Here is a 14,408-nt window from a genome sequence, read left to right on the forward strand (position 1 = left end):
CCTTTCTCCCATCTACATTTAGTACTTAAAACCAACTTATATGATAACTGCCAGAAAGATTTAGAAATCAGTTGTGGGCTTCTAACTCCATTCCTATTCAGACCCTTTCATTTCTTAAAGTGTACCAACATGATGAAAAGGGTATTAGGCATTATAGCCAAATAGATTCTGGTTCAGATCCGGGTTCTGCCATTTACTATAGCTCTATGACTTGAGAAGTCACTTAAATTCTCTGAGTCACTTACATTCCTTTACTTGGAGGCAGGGATTAAACAAGAGATTGGTACGAGGCTTAACCCGAAGTTTCTTTGCTAGTGACCACCCCAGTGTGGGTGTGGGTAGGAGTAGGGTGTTGGAAATGTAGACTTCAGAAGAGATTGTCAGCAGGAATGCTATTTGTTGAATCAACCTTATATAGAAAAGAAACAGACCCAAAGGAACTCCTTCGGGGTGGTGAGATCCCTATTTTGGGACAACTGTTTTAGATTCCATGGATCCCTTTTATTTTGACTAGACTCAGGTTACCTTTCCCTCCTCCCACTCTAACCTAGGAATGCCAGGCTCTCAGGATGCCTGGGGGTTTCCGTCGTGACATCCTACCTTGGTGCGTAACCTTTCCTGATCCTTTTTCTCCATGAAAATGCACCAGTTCTATGTCCTAGTCACCCTCTTTTCCGTTATGGTTTATTAGCAAACTTGATGATGTTGGGCTGAGATATGAATGGCTTTAAATGTATTGTCCATCCTGGATAATTCAAATATTAGTAATGTCAAATATGGGGGGAAATTTAGCAAAGGACGTTTTTGTCATTCACCAGGTAGAGTGAGTACCTCGTGCTAGCTAAGTTGGCACCACCAAGACACAGATCAGTGCAGGCTAAAACCTCTTGCTGTTATTAAAAAATATGTACATGGCAGTAAAGAGGGATATCTTCCATGAGGCAAAAGAGTTGTGTCAGGAGGCGAAAAGCGAAGACAGCTTCTCTAAACTAGAGCCAGATTATTTCTGGAGAAGGGATGTTTGTTCTAGTCATATTCCTTCTAAACACTGAGACGACATGTTTGGAATGAATATTTGAACAAGGTGGAGTTGGAGTGGGATGGAGGCAGGTGGAGCCGAGACTATACTTCGTGCCTAGTGGTGCCATGCTCCTGGTAGGGACTAAGAACGTACTCATTGCTTAAATAAGCTCATTTGTTTATATCTCAATGCATCATATTTGCCAGTTGGCCAAGGGCACAGGTTGGCCATCATGTACTGAGCTGTTAACAGATGGTTGCTCAGAGGTGACCTTGTTCAGAACTTGGGTGCATGTATTCTGTGTAAATGTGATGCCCTTACCAGTGAAATTGAACCTTTGAGATTATCCCAAGTTCTTAAATAATGATGTCTTTATCTATGTTACAAGTTCCAGGCCTCTGGTACTTTTCTCAGTAATTAAATAAGAAAGTCGGGGCAGCTGGTTAGCTCAGTTGGTTACAATGCGGTGCTCTTAACAACATGGTTGCCGGTTCGATCCCCACATGGGCCACTGTGAGCTGCGCCCTCCACAACTAGATTGAAACAACTGCTTGACTTGGAGCTGAGGGGTCCTGGAAAAACACACTTAAATAAATTTTAAAAAGTTAAAAAAAAAAAAAAGAAAAAAAGAAAATGAAAGCCTATAGGATGGTCTTTAAAATACAACTTCCTATCAATGACCTTTTTTTTTGGCTTCCAAAGTCAATTCCCTTTTAAATGTTGATTTTCGCTATATCTGTGACCTCTTCATTTTAATCCATATATGGTGTCTTTAAGGCCCCCACTCTCTAATTCAGATTCTCAATACTTGGGCTCTGCTGCTTTCTTTATCCTAGTTCTCTCTGCTACCAGGGTAAGAAAAAATATGTATATTTTTTCTCCATTATTGTTGCAGTGGTTTTGTATGTTTGCTAGTTTTGTTTGCTAGCTGCATCATAGAAATTGAGGGCAAATGGATCAGAGATATTTTTATACATTTAAGTAATTATATGCTCCTGGTTCAGCTGCCTAACTGTTCCCAAGCAGTTCAATCTCACTTTGCTCATGACTGGCCTTTTCTAAGGTAATACTTGGATTCTATCTCGGGGATCAAAAACTTGAGAAATGTTTTAAGTGGCTGTAGCTTCATTGACAATGGAATTACAGTGGGTGGGCGTGGGCAATGCTTAAAGGCTAAATAAAGACTCTTGGTAAGAGCGCATATGCTGAGAGATATTTCATCTTACCTCTTTCCATAGCAACTTTATCTGTAAGATGAAGCTTTCTGCTGGTGGTATAGTTAATAAAAAATCTCGGCTCCGGTTCAGAGCTGTTTGCCTGTCATTACTGGAACCTATTTACTTTCATGCGTTTCATCATTTGATTTTTGTTTCCTTCTGTCTTCCCAGGTGGTATTGGTAGGGTGGTCAACGGAGCCTTCATGGTGCTGAAAGGGCATCGGTCTATTGTTAACCAGGTCCGATTCAACCCCCACACCTACATGATCTGCTCGTCTGGTGTAGAAAAGATTATCAAGGTGAGGTACCTTCCCCTTCTGTCCTTTTAGAGAAGTAGTGTGATTCACAGTTGTAAGAAACCAAAACAATGCATGTAGGACCTCATATCGCTAAATGTACGAAAGGTCTATCAAAATTCTCAATTATTTTGACATATTGCAAAATATTGAAAAATTGATATTAAAAAGAGTGATTTCAAACCCTCCTTTCAGGACCATTTTTAAAACTAGTCACTTGGTTTTGAAACTAGATGCTGTCTCTATGTTGCTGCATTCCCAGTGGCCTTTGGTCTTGAGTCTGATGAATTCTACTTTCCAAACCTCCTCTGGAGGTTAGGAAGCCACCATCCCCTCACTTATTCAGTGTGCCCTTTGCATTAATTGCTGTCCTAACATGGCACAGAGATAACAAGTGACTGCCAGAACCACAGCTAAACTGTCTCAGGACATACCGAAGACCACTGCGTGTGGTCGTGCCTTAGGCGCCTGCACACTCGCATCATGCACATCGACTGAATGAACTTGACCCTGCCAATGGGGCATTTCTAGAGCCTCCAACAGAGAGACCCAGCCGGGCCTGCGTCCGCAGAAGGATGTCCACTCCCCATCAGTCACATTCCACTTGCAAGTAACTCTTTTCCACATTTGAAAAAAATGAGGGTTTGGGTAAATGATGAATTCTTGAGGACCCTGTGATAACTTGACTTTTAAGTAAAGATAGATGATACTTCCCTGCCCCCTAAAAGTTAAAACTCCTCTCCACCTCCCCAAAATGGCATTAGAAGAACATTCTGAATGGAGGGAATGGATATTTAATTATTTCACTGAACCTGAAGGAGCTTTCAGAGAAAAAGGCAAAAGTGGTTCATGATGATTTGCTAGTTTTCATTTTCTTTTGTTCTTTACAAAAAAAAACAACACAAAACTATCCAGAGTTAACCAAGTTGTGTCTGAGGCAGGGGAAGCGATCAGAAAAGTAATGTTGGAGTATGGTCGTATGCCTCTGTGTCTGGTTCCAGCTTCCTTTAATTAGATTTTGTTGGTCCTGTGGTTCAGGGCTGCCTTGCACGATGGCACGCATTTCCCCATAGGGCTAGAACAAAACTTATAGACCACATTTAGTGACTTTTTCTTTTTACAGATGGTGATATTTAGGTTATTAATGAACTATCTGGAGTTAATTACACAGCTACTTAGTGGTAATGCCAGGCCAGGCCTGCTCTTTGTTCCCCTCCCCGCCCCCACCCGTGTACTGCCACACTCAGAATGCTCGGGGAAGGCAGCGGGCAGCCTGCTGCGCCTGCTGGGCTTGATCGTCTCAGGAGCCCTGCCCACGGCCAGGCGCTGAGTGGGCCTTGTCCCTTGCGTCGCTTTCCCTTCTCCTTTCGCCTGTGACTAATGGGTTGGCACGGTAGCACGTCCTCTCCAGGCCTGTTGACATCATTCTCTTTCTCAGAGAGCTCTGCTTGGGCATCTCCTTTAGAAGAGAGATTCCTGCTTGGCTGTGCATTCTGGGATGCTTCTCTGCTGAGTCTTCCCAATTACTATTTAGTCAACTGGAGTCCTTACCCTAAAGGTCATAGGTTGGAAACTAGCCAAGTTCTCAGAGGAGAAAGAGAAGAAAATGTTTTCTCTGTGAGGTTATCCAGACTGAACTGTGGAGCTTACTGCTTCCACGTTTCAGTGGGGTCTGAATCCTGCCCCGCCAGGGGGGCATGTTTGGCCATTTGAAACCTGAAATCAGTACAGTTTGTGCCCTTGAGCAGCTCTTTGAGCCTCTCTCCCCTCTGTCAAGTGAGGACTTAACCATGACTTGCCACCCAGGAGTGCCTTGTGAATTACCTGTGACTCTCAATTTCTAACTATTTTGATAAATGCCCTTTCCTGCTTGCTATTTCAGTGGCTCAAAGAACATCATCCTGCCATATTCTTGTCCAGCCGGACACCTGCTTTCTCTCTACCTCTCCCCACTTCACCCCACCTCCTCCCGGTCTTGTCCTTTATGGTGCCTTTCTAGCCCAGAGGCCCTGTGGCCAGAGCCGCCTCGGTTCACCCATAACAGGTCTTCTATCCCCCAAATGCTTGCACTTAGCAAAAGAGGGGGTTCATTTTGTAGTTAAACATAAGTGGGGGCAAGATGGGGCAAATACTGCCATTTTTCCTCGAAGGCCAGTATTCATTTATTCACCTCATATGTGTGATAATACCTGTGTGCCATTTGTGCTAGGCCCTACGAGGGACACAAAGGTATAGAAAGGTGATGCAGGTCCCCCTAGGAATTGATGACCTGGTAGGAGAGACAAGAAATAAAGATAATGGAAAGTGCAACATATACACAAGGGACCAAAAAAAACAGTGCTATGGAGGAGGGGGAGATTTTTTTCCCGTCTTGGGTAATCTCAGTGTATGTAACACTTGAACTGGATTTTGAAGAATAAAGACTGTAAAAGGAAGGAGAAGGAGTAATATTAGAAGAACATTCTAAATGAAGGGAATAGATATTTATTTCATCGAATCAACAACTACTTATTAATCACCTACTGTGTTCCAAGCATTGTGCTGATGAATAAACGCTCAGAAACAGCAAAATGTAGGACTTGTTCAGAAAATGATCATGTTTGACCGAAGTGAAGAGCACGAAAAGGGAGGATTAAGATATAAAGCTGGGAGGTAGGCTGGAGGTAGGCCCAGACAGTCTTAGAAGCCAGAAGGCAGTGTGGAGAACCCTTGAGTAGCAATTTAGGTCCTAATCTGTGTAATTTTTCTTGGTAGATAGACACATTTCTAAATTTAGTTTAATAGTGCAAAGAGAGAGAGAAAAGGGGATTAGAGCTGCTACCTCAAGCATGTCATGGTCACTTGTTACTTAATTGCTTTCCATTCTGATGATGCTTGAATCAGAATTGAGCTGTATCCTTTTCCTCAGCAGCCTCTTGTACTAAACTTGCCACTGAACTTGGAGAGAGAGCTGCTCATCCTTCCTCTTTTTCTCATGAACCTGGCCCTAGGAGGAGGCATGTCTAGCTCCATTTAACATGGCACAGGAAGTTATATTTTCATTGCTTCACTTCTGAGTTGTTGACTTTCACTGTAAAGAAATAAACATTTTCACAAATGCTTGAATTTGATATTTTATGGACGAGGACCAAGATAATAGGGACCGTCCGTACTTCTGGTGTTCAAAAGTCTCTTTGAAGATGGGTCTAAAACTTTCTGGTTGAGGTATCCAGCTGCTGAATGCAAGAGACATCACCACAATTTATTAGTGCTTTGGTATAGGTTATGGAAATGATTCTTATTTCTACAGATGAGAAAAGAGACTTTCAAGGGTGAAGTCATTTGCTCAGGGCCATGTGAAGTGCAGTTCCTACCTGTTCTACCTGCTTCCACAGCTCTACACTACAAGATCCTTGAGGCCAGACGACTGGCCGTCTGTGATGGGGGTTTTATTTTACCCTGAATCTTAGGATTAGATGACACTCATCTATTGATTGCTTAGATGATTGATCTGAGCTTCCTCCACGACCCCCAGCTAACTAGGACCTGAGTGGGAACCCATACGCAAGTCGCCTGCCTCTTGTTCCATTACTCCAAGCTTCAGGAATGAAAGTCTACCTCAGCTTAATATGTTCCAGAGCCTAAATAAAATCTGGCTTTCAGTGCTATGGTTTTCATTCCTGAAGTGAAGACGTAGGGCCCTGGGTCGTAGATTAGAACCTAGAAACTGGCTTGTTACATAGTTGGACCAGCATCTCACCATTAATATTCTTTTAACAAATTTTGAGTTTCTGTGAAGTTCATCTAGATTTATCTTCATCTAGAAGTCATCTAGATCATGTGGTTAGTGACATTTTACTATTTTTAAACTGGAGGAGTTAGAGATTTGGCCCAGAATATACAGTAAGACCCCAAAACATCCTAAGGGCCTTGCCTTTTGGACCCTTTATTTTCCTTTGTAAGCCACCAAACTTGATTCCCTTGGACATCTGTTTTCGGAGATAGTCTTGAGCTCATTGCAGAGAGACATGTTTAAATGTTTCCCAAACATCGAGTCTCACAAAGAATATGAGAATTTCTTCAGACAAATCTATTATTTTCTGCTACTTATTTCATGTTAAGTATATTCCAGTGTTTCTTACAAGTTGGTCCCCTCCACTTACTCATACTCTGAGTGCTTGTTAAAAATGTAGAGCCCTTGGGGCAGCCAGTTAGCTCAGTTGATTAGAGTGCGGTGCTCTTAACAAGGTTGCCGGTTCGATCCCCACATGGGCCACTGTGAGCTGCGTCCTCCACAACTAGATGGAACAACTACTTGACTTGGAGCTGATGGGTCCTGAAAAGATACACTTAAATAAATAAAAAGTTTTTAAAAAATGCAGAGCCCTGGTACCTACCCGTGACGTATTGAGTCAGAATTTCCAAGGGTGGGGCTCAGGAGTCAATGCTATAATTATTCTTCAGGTGATTGTTGTGCATTCCAAAGTTTGAGAACACTCCCTTAAAACTGCCCTGGGTGAGATTATGAAGCTGGAGAGAGGAGAACACTTGAGGAGTTGTGGGCAAGGAACACAGTTGAAGAAGGAATGAATCTGAGTTGGGAATTAGTTGGAAGAGAGCTAACCTAGAAGGTTTCTTCAACCCCCTTGAACTGGGGATCCTCCAAAGAGGTGCTACTACCAGGAGGTCACGTAAAGCACAGAGGGAACAGGCTTGAGGAAAGGACTCTCACAGGGAGGCAAATTTATCCTTGGAAAGCTTTGGGGAAATGAAGCCATTGTCTTGATAGAGAATAGGGAATGAGGAGCCACTGTTGTCTTGGGTGGGTGCCATCTAAAGATAGACACCAGCCTGTCAGGCAAGAAAATCGCCTGGAATTTCATGTGAGTTGCCATGGCTACCGGCTGATGTAACCCAGCTTTTTTGTGCTGCTCTGTGGATCAGTCTGGTAGTCAGGTGAAGCTAATAGTTCTCATTTGCAGTGACAGCTTAATTACCTTGAACTTGATTTTTGCATAACTTATTCAACTTGTAAAATTGAGCCTTTGCCTTCAGATAGACCTGAGTTTGAATCCTAGTTTAGCCATCTTTGGCTGTGAGCCCAGGTCTAGGCTAGCAGACCATGGAGTGGAGAGGTGTTAAGGGATTGGGCCGCTGTCTTGGGGCAGGGGTGTCCTCCCCATTCCTGCAGTGAGAGAAGAGTTGGGGAGCCAGCAGCTCCCTGGTTAAGAGAACCCCGTTTCCTGGGTAACTGATGCCTGCATGTCCAAGAGGGAACTGCAGTGTAGGCAGTTGGCTATTCTCATCAAGCTCCAGTAAGCAATTCCCATAAGTTAAAAATAGAAAATGTTGCAGTTGGGGAGAAGTGGAGTTACAGGCTGAAATATTAACTGTGGCGGAGGACTGACTGCTGGGTCTGTTTTCAGTTCAGCCCAGTGGTGCCCCTCTGCACAGCTTCAGTCTTCTGAGAGGGTTGATCACGTTGGCCAATCTTTACGTCCTCCTCAGTCCTCTGAGGTTGTGAAGGGGGTTATTGTAATTTCCATACTAATAGAGGAAGCTAAAGCGGTACTGTGAGGGAAATGGTGTATGATTATCCTGGGCCTAGAGACACCACGTAGGTCTCCTGACTAATGCTATGTCCTAGACCATGATCCCCCCCCACATCTGATTCTAGAAGCCTGGGTTTTCCTGTGTGCCCCATATAATCCAGTCTGACAATGAATATATAGTTTTCAAGTTGGTTGGCAAGTCCTGGCTAACTGACAGGGAGGGTCTGGGGAAGTTCTGCCTTGGTGTTTTTATAGCCACCGCTTTAGATACTTTCCAGTCAGCTCTTATTGGTCTTGTTTTCGCCCCATGTGCAGATCTGGAGCCCGTACAAGCAGCCGGGATGTACCGGAGACCTGGACGGTCGAATTGAGGATGATTCCCGCTGCCTCTACACCCACGAAGAGTACATCAGCCTTGTGCTGAACAGCGGGAGTGGGCTGTCGCATGACTACGCTAACCAGTCTGTGCAGGAAGACCCCCGGATGATGGCCTTCTTTGACTCCCTGGTGCGGCGCGAGATCGAGGGCTGGAGCTCTGACTCCGACAGTGACCTGAGCGAGAGCACCATCCTCCAGCTGCACGCAGGGGTCAGCGAGCGCTCAGGCTACACCGACTCCGAGTCGTCGGCCTCGCTGCCGCGCTCCCCTCCGCCCACAGTGGACGAGTCTGCCGACAGCACCTTCCACCTGGGACCTCTACGGGTCACCACCACAAACGCAGTGGCGGCCACTCCGCCACCGCCCACGTGCGAGGATGCAGCCTCTCGCCAGCAGCGCATGTCAGCTCTGCGGCGCTACCAGGACAAACGCCTCCTGGCTCTTTCCAATGAGTCCGATTCTGAAGAAAACGCCTGTGAGGTTGAACTGGACACAGATCTCTTCCCCCGGCCACGTTCTCCCAGCCCTGAAGATGAGTCCAGCAGCTCTAGCAGCTCCAGCAGCTCCGAGGACGAGGAGGAGCTGAATGAACGCCGAGCATCCACGCGACAGCGGAATGCCATGCGGCGCCGACAGAAGATGCCCCGAGAAGAGAGGCCCAGCGCCCCACCCAAGCCCACCAACACCTACATTGGAGAAGACAACTATGATTATCCCCAGATCAAAGTAGATGACCTCTCCTCCTCTCCCACCTCCTCCCCTGAGCGGAGCACTTCTGCTCTGGAGATACAGCCAAGCCGGGCATCACCAACTTCCGACATAGAGTCAGTTGAGCGAAAGATTTACAAAGCTTATAAGTGGCTCCGCTACTCCTACATCTCCTACTCAAATAACAAAGATGGAGAGAGCTCCCTGGTGTCTGGGGAGGCAGATGAAGGGAGAGCAGGAACCAGCCACAAAGACAACCCAGCCCCTTCTTCCAGTAAGGAAGCCTGTCTAAGCACCTCCATGGCCCAGAGGAATCAGGATGTGCCTCCCGAAGGCCGCAGTAAGGATGCTTTGAAAGAAGGGACTTCTTCCAGAAATCCCAGCAGTGGCCCAGGCCATGAGCACAGCAGCCACTCTCGGGCAGAGGCACCAGAGGACACCTCTCAGGACACTAACAATGGTGGCTCTGTAGAATATTCCTTTGAAACCAAGAAGCTCAATGGAAAGGCCCTGAGCAAGGGCCTGAGCAGCCGGGCTGAGGAGCCGCCCTCTCCTCCTGTCCCCAAGGCATCTGGCTCCACTCTCAGTAGCGAGTTTGGCAACTGTCCCAGGACCCAGTCTGATGACAGTGAAGAGAGGAGCCTTGAAACCATCTGTGCCAACCACAACAATGGACGCTTACACCCCCGCCTCCCTCACCCCCACAACAATGGACAAAACTTTGGGGAGCTGGAGGCAGTGGCCTGCTCTTCCCCAGGACATTCGGACACTGACCATAGCTTGTCCCTGACAGGGACACTACTACACAAAGATTGTTGTGGGTCTGAAATGGCCTGTGAGACCCCCAATGCTGGAACGAGAGAGGACCCCACTGACACCCCAGGCACAGACAACAGCAGGGCTGTTCACAGCCATAGTGGCCTCAAAAGGCACCGAGTCGAATTGGAAGATACAGATTCAGAGAATTCCTCCTCAGAGAAGAAATTAAAAACATGATAAATGCAAAGGGAAAACAAAAAGCTACAAAAAGGAGCTTTACAAAAAAAAAAAAAATTTTAATCCTGTTTAGTGAACAAAGAGGAAAGGAAAAAAAAGTATTAAAGGCACATACAACTGGGGCCTAAATATTGTGTCTGCTGCTGCTCCCTTCTATTCAACAATGGGTCTGATGTGTAGCTGGCCATTGGCTTGTGCTGTGTTAAGAAAGGGAAAAAATCCAAGTGACTCCTTTCTAGTAAAGTTTGGGCATAGTGTACCTGTGCGGATTCTGTTCAAGTAAATCCTTGTTGAGATGTTTTACTTGTTCTTGTGTGTGTGCGCTGGCACGCGTGAGCTCATTGTCTCAGACTTTTCTTTCAGTTCTCCATCAGAAAAGATCTTCTGGATCTGTACTTTTTGCCATATCACCTTGTTTACATGCCGTTGGTGTTCTGGTCTTAATGATGAGTGCCTGCTAAATCGGGTTGTGCTGCCAGTGAGTAGTGGATTTATGCTGAAAAACTGGAGGGGAAAATGGAAATAGGCCTTCAGCCCACTGGCAGTGCTGGAAAGGAAAGCATGGTTCCTTTCTTAAAGAAACCTTCCGTGTTTTCTCAGTAGCACTTCTGCATTGAGCATTTAATATAGACATTCTAAAAGCGGAGCGTTTTTAATGCTAGTGAGAGGGTAGCACTTAAGGTCAGATTCAAGAGAACATAGATCCCTGATAAATTTCACTGGTTGCAAATTGAACAGTGCTGCAACACATACTGTACGGAGGCCATAAAATATAACTAGTTGTGGGTAACACTTTAACCAGTTAGGTGCTTAGTTCCTAGGAGGAACTCAGAAGGCCTGCAGGCGCTTCCTTGGCCCCATGTGATGGCGTCTAGGCGTATTGAAAGGAGGGGAAAAGACAGCTCTAACAAGATTTGTGCTCAAACTACTAAAGTGGATTTTGTCGCTGTGTTAAAAAGTGTAGTAAAGAGCAGAGTGTGGTTCTATATTAATTTAATTCAACCCAAAATGATTGGTGAGAATTGATGGGCCTGGCATCTTCCGTCAGGCTTCCAGTTGACAGAGGCTGTGGCGTTCTGAGTAGATCTCGCAGAGATCTAACATTCTTATTGAGTAAGTCTCTTAGGAGGCCGAAGGCGTGGAGGGAGGAGTCAGTGGTTTAAGACTCCTGGCTCCTAGAAGAGACTTCATTTTATTGAGGTAGATAAAGATTGAGAGGGGAAAAGACCAAGAGATTTTCAGCATTGCAATTGGTTACAGTCACTTGGTTAACACTGAAGGGTTGTACAAGACAGGAAGACCTAGGAATGACCAAATATCTTGCTGGCATAGATGTTATGAAAAGGCGGGACATACAAGAAATGAGGAAGAGAGAAGAACACTATAACTTTCTTGAGCACAAAGGTGCTAGACAACTAGGAGCCCAGCCCGCAGGGTGTGGAGAGGACCCGGTGTGTGACTGGTGTGACCTCACTAATCCTTTTAGCAAAGGACCTGTCCTACTGGAATGGGACCCAGGGGAAACAACCGGAGGATGAGGATTTCGATGGATTTAGGCACTGGGGGAGTGGGGTGGGGGTGGGGGGTTATTTATAAAAGGAAGGTTGTTAATCTAAGCCAAAAGGAGATACCATCTTGCTGAGCTTTGCGAAAGGAAAGATGTGCCTGGTATGTGTGATGTGACTTGGGTGTGAAAACACTGTTTTAGGAGGAGGAGATGAAGGAGCGTGAGTAGCAGTGGGGACGCTGACAATTTAACACCTGTAATCTCACTGGGGGAGTGGGAAAGCGATTCTGTAACCATTAGAATTACTTTGAATTTGTAATCAAAATGGTTCTATGGTTTGCCTTTGACTATTCACAGATAATTTGTAAATTCTGGTTTTATAAGCCCAAGTCATTTTACATTTGCTTTTCCAAAATTTATTAAATTGGAATTTTTTAATCCTTTATATACAAAAAAGACATAATCACTCAGTGTGTGTTTCTCTTCCCCTTCCTAGTCAGCATACCCAATCTTTTTGTTTTATTTAATCAGTAGGTAGCCTCTTATGACTTCTCTAAGGACAATCCACATATCTTCCTGGAGAATAAAGTAAAGTTCCCTTGGGAACTAGCCAGTTGGTAGTTACCAAATGCAGAAGTTGACCTTTTCATGTTAAAAGGCTTCCTCTCATTTGGGTACTCAAAAGAGAAGTCAGAGTTCATTCTGGTTCAACTTCGATTGTTTTTTGGTAAGGATGCTGTACATTCTTGGTAGAGACTTCCTAGCACCCTGAGTTCAGCTTGTCAGGGGATAGGCCCCCCAGGTGCCCGCCCACAGCAGCGGCTGAGAAACGCTCATCTCTGTAGCCTCTGCACTCTCATCTCCAAAAATCTCCTGTCTGTGATCGTGGTCCTGGAAACCTGGCCAGAACCACTTCCTGCCAGGGTCCCTTTACCTAAACCCTTGCAGAATTGAGGCTCCAACTTTGGAGGCACATTTAATCTCCAGATTCTTCCACGATAGGTGTTTTTACTGGCAGGACAGATGGCACTGCTTACATTAAGAGCTATTCAGAAGTGCCTCTTATGATTTATTTCTGCATCCTGTACATAAAATTTTAAGTGGCTGGTCCAGATACGTAAAACCGTTTCTGTCCACTTTATTTTCCCCGTGGTTTTGCACGTGATTCCTGTGTCTCTAGGACAGCAAGTAAACGAGTTAAAAGAGGAGTTGGCTTGGGGCAAACAAAGGTTGCTGCTGTGCTTGATTTACCAAGCCAGGAGTCCCTTGTTTGTCAAGGTGCCTTCCTCTGCTGAAGCCTTATCTCCTGAGAAACCCACCTCTGTCCCAGCAACACTAACTCTCCTCCTGTGTATGTGCAAATAAACCTGTTATTCACTTCTCACTGCTTCCTCTTCTCTTCCAGGAAAGACTTGGTTACTTAGACAACTCTCCTTCATTTCTTTCCTGTTTTAATTCTCGCCTAGTTGGAAACTTTATTCAAAGCTACAACCAAAGACTAAAAGAAAAACTGGTATTCCACATCCATGCCAAATGTCATTGTCACTTCTAGGTGTGGGGACAAAAGTCACATCTGGAAAACAACATGGAGGGTCGGGGGAGATACCTGCTTGGTCTCCTTTACCAGGCTTAGACGGGGTCAGGATAGTGAGATTCTGGAATTGACCCTTTTATTAGTTGGAACTGAGGGAGTGATGCGGTGAAACGATATAAACAGCCCCCAAAGAACTTAGATTTTCTGATGTTTCCAAATATCAAGTTGTTTTTCCTGCCCTGTCTCAGGCATGCATTGCGAACTTTTTTTCTTAAAAAAAAAAACAAACCTATCCTGCCTGTAAAGCTACCTCCTTCAGTTAACTGAAAATTTCTTGCCAACCAAGACTGTTTTGAGTAAACGAGACCCTCCAAAGGAAGGCTGCCCTTCCCTTACGAGCTGAGCAAGGCACTGGTCAGGCGCCACATTGAAATACTGAGGTGAAACAAGGCTCAGTGAGTCCAGACTTGCCCATAGCAGCAGGATCATGGCTTCGGACAACACGCGTGGTTGGTTCTCTCAAGTGGGATATTTCAGTGTGAGTACTCATTTGTCCTTGAGTACTCACACTGTAATGAAACAGCATGAATTCAAGTGCCTGAAAGTAGTTTTGAATTTTTTCAGTGCTTCCCACATGCAGCAGAAGAAAAATGGACCTGAAAAGGAAATCTGAGCCATCTGCACCTTAATTGCATTTCACTGTTAGGACAAAAGTGGTAAGGTGCCGCTCAGAATGGAGGCCTGCCTAGGGGCAGAGACACCACTGGGACCAGCATTGACCTGGCCGGGGACAGGCAGGAGGTGTCCAGTTTTCTTCACCTAACAGTTTACTGGAGGATCCTGCATAAGGGTCCTGCAGTGCTTACCTACAAGGCAGTCACATCCTAAGGAGATGGGACATCTAGCCTTTTGAATTACTGACGTTGGGAAATGACTTCTTCCTGGAACCCAAAGCCATGAGCTAATGGAATATTCCAGCTGAGGTACAGAATGCTGCTTGCAAGTCTCCCTCTATCTGGCTTTGTTAATAACCCCATTAAGGCCAGAGAAAGGCATTAAAATGCTAAGATGTCAGGGTGCTTACCCAGGATTCTCATTCGTGAGAGACATTCTTGTGGTTTAGGGAAGCTGGGAGGGAGGACATGCGGAGGGAAGGGGATTGGGAAGACTCTGCAATGGAAGAAATGAAATGCTAGGTAGAATCAGCAGCCTTCCAGATC

General features: G+C 45.3%; 1 protein-coding gene across 2 annotated transcripts in view; it reads left to right on the forward strand.

Moving 5' to 3' along the window:
- The window catches only part of DCAF5 (DDB1 and CUL4 associated factor 5), an 84,476-nt gene extending 73,449 nt beyond the window's left edge, over positions 1 to 11,027 (forward strand). For both annotated transcript variants that reach the window (XM_033108097.1, XM_033108098.1), the window contains exons 8-9: positions 2,410 to 2,537; positions 8,381 to 11,027. In XM_033108097.1, the coding sequence (XP_032963988.1) occupies positions 2,410 to 2,537; positions 8,381 to 10,147 (1,895 nt within the window). In that variant the 3' untranslated portion in view covers positions 10,148 to 11,027. The remainder of the gene's footprint in view (positions 1 to 2,409; positions 2,538 to 8,380) is intronic.
- The last annotated feature ends 3,381 nt before the right edge of the window (positions 11,028 to 14,408 follow it).

This window comes from Rhinolophus ferrumequinum, chromosome 6 (assembly GCF_004115265.2).
Source record: "Rhinolophus ferrumequinum isolate MPI-CBG mRhiFer1 chromosome 6, mRhiFer1_v1.p, whole genome shotgun sequence".
Classification (NCBI taxonomy): Eukaryota; Metazoa; Chordata; class Mammalia; order Chiroptera; family Rhinolophidae; genus Rhinolophus; species Rhinolophus ferrumequinum.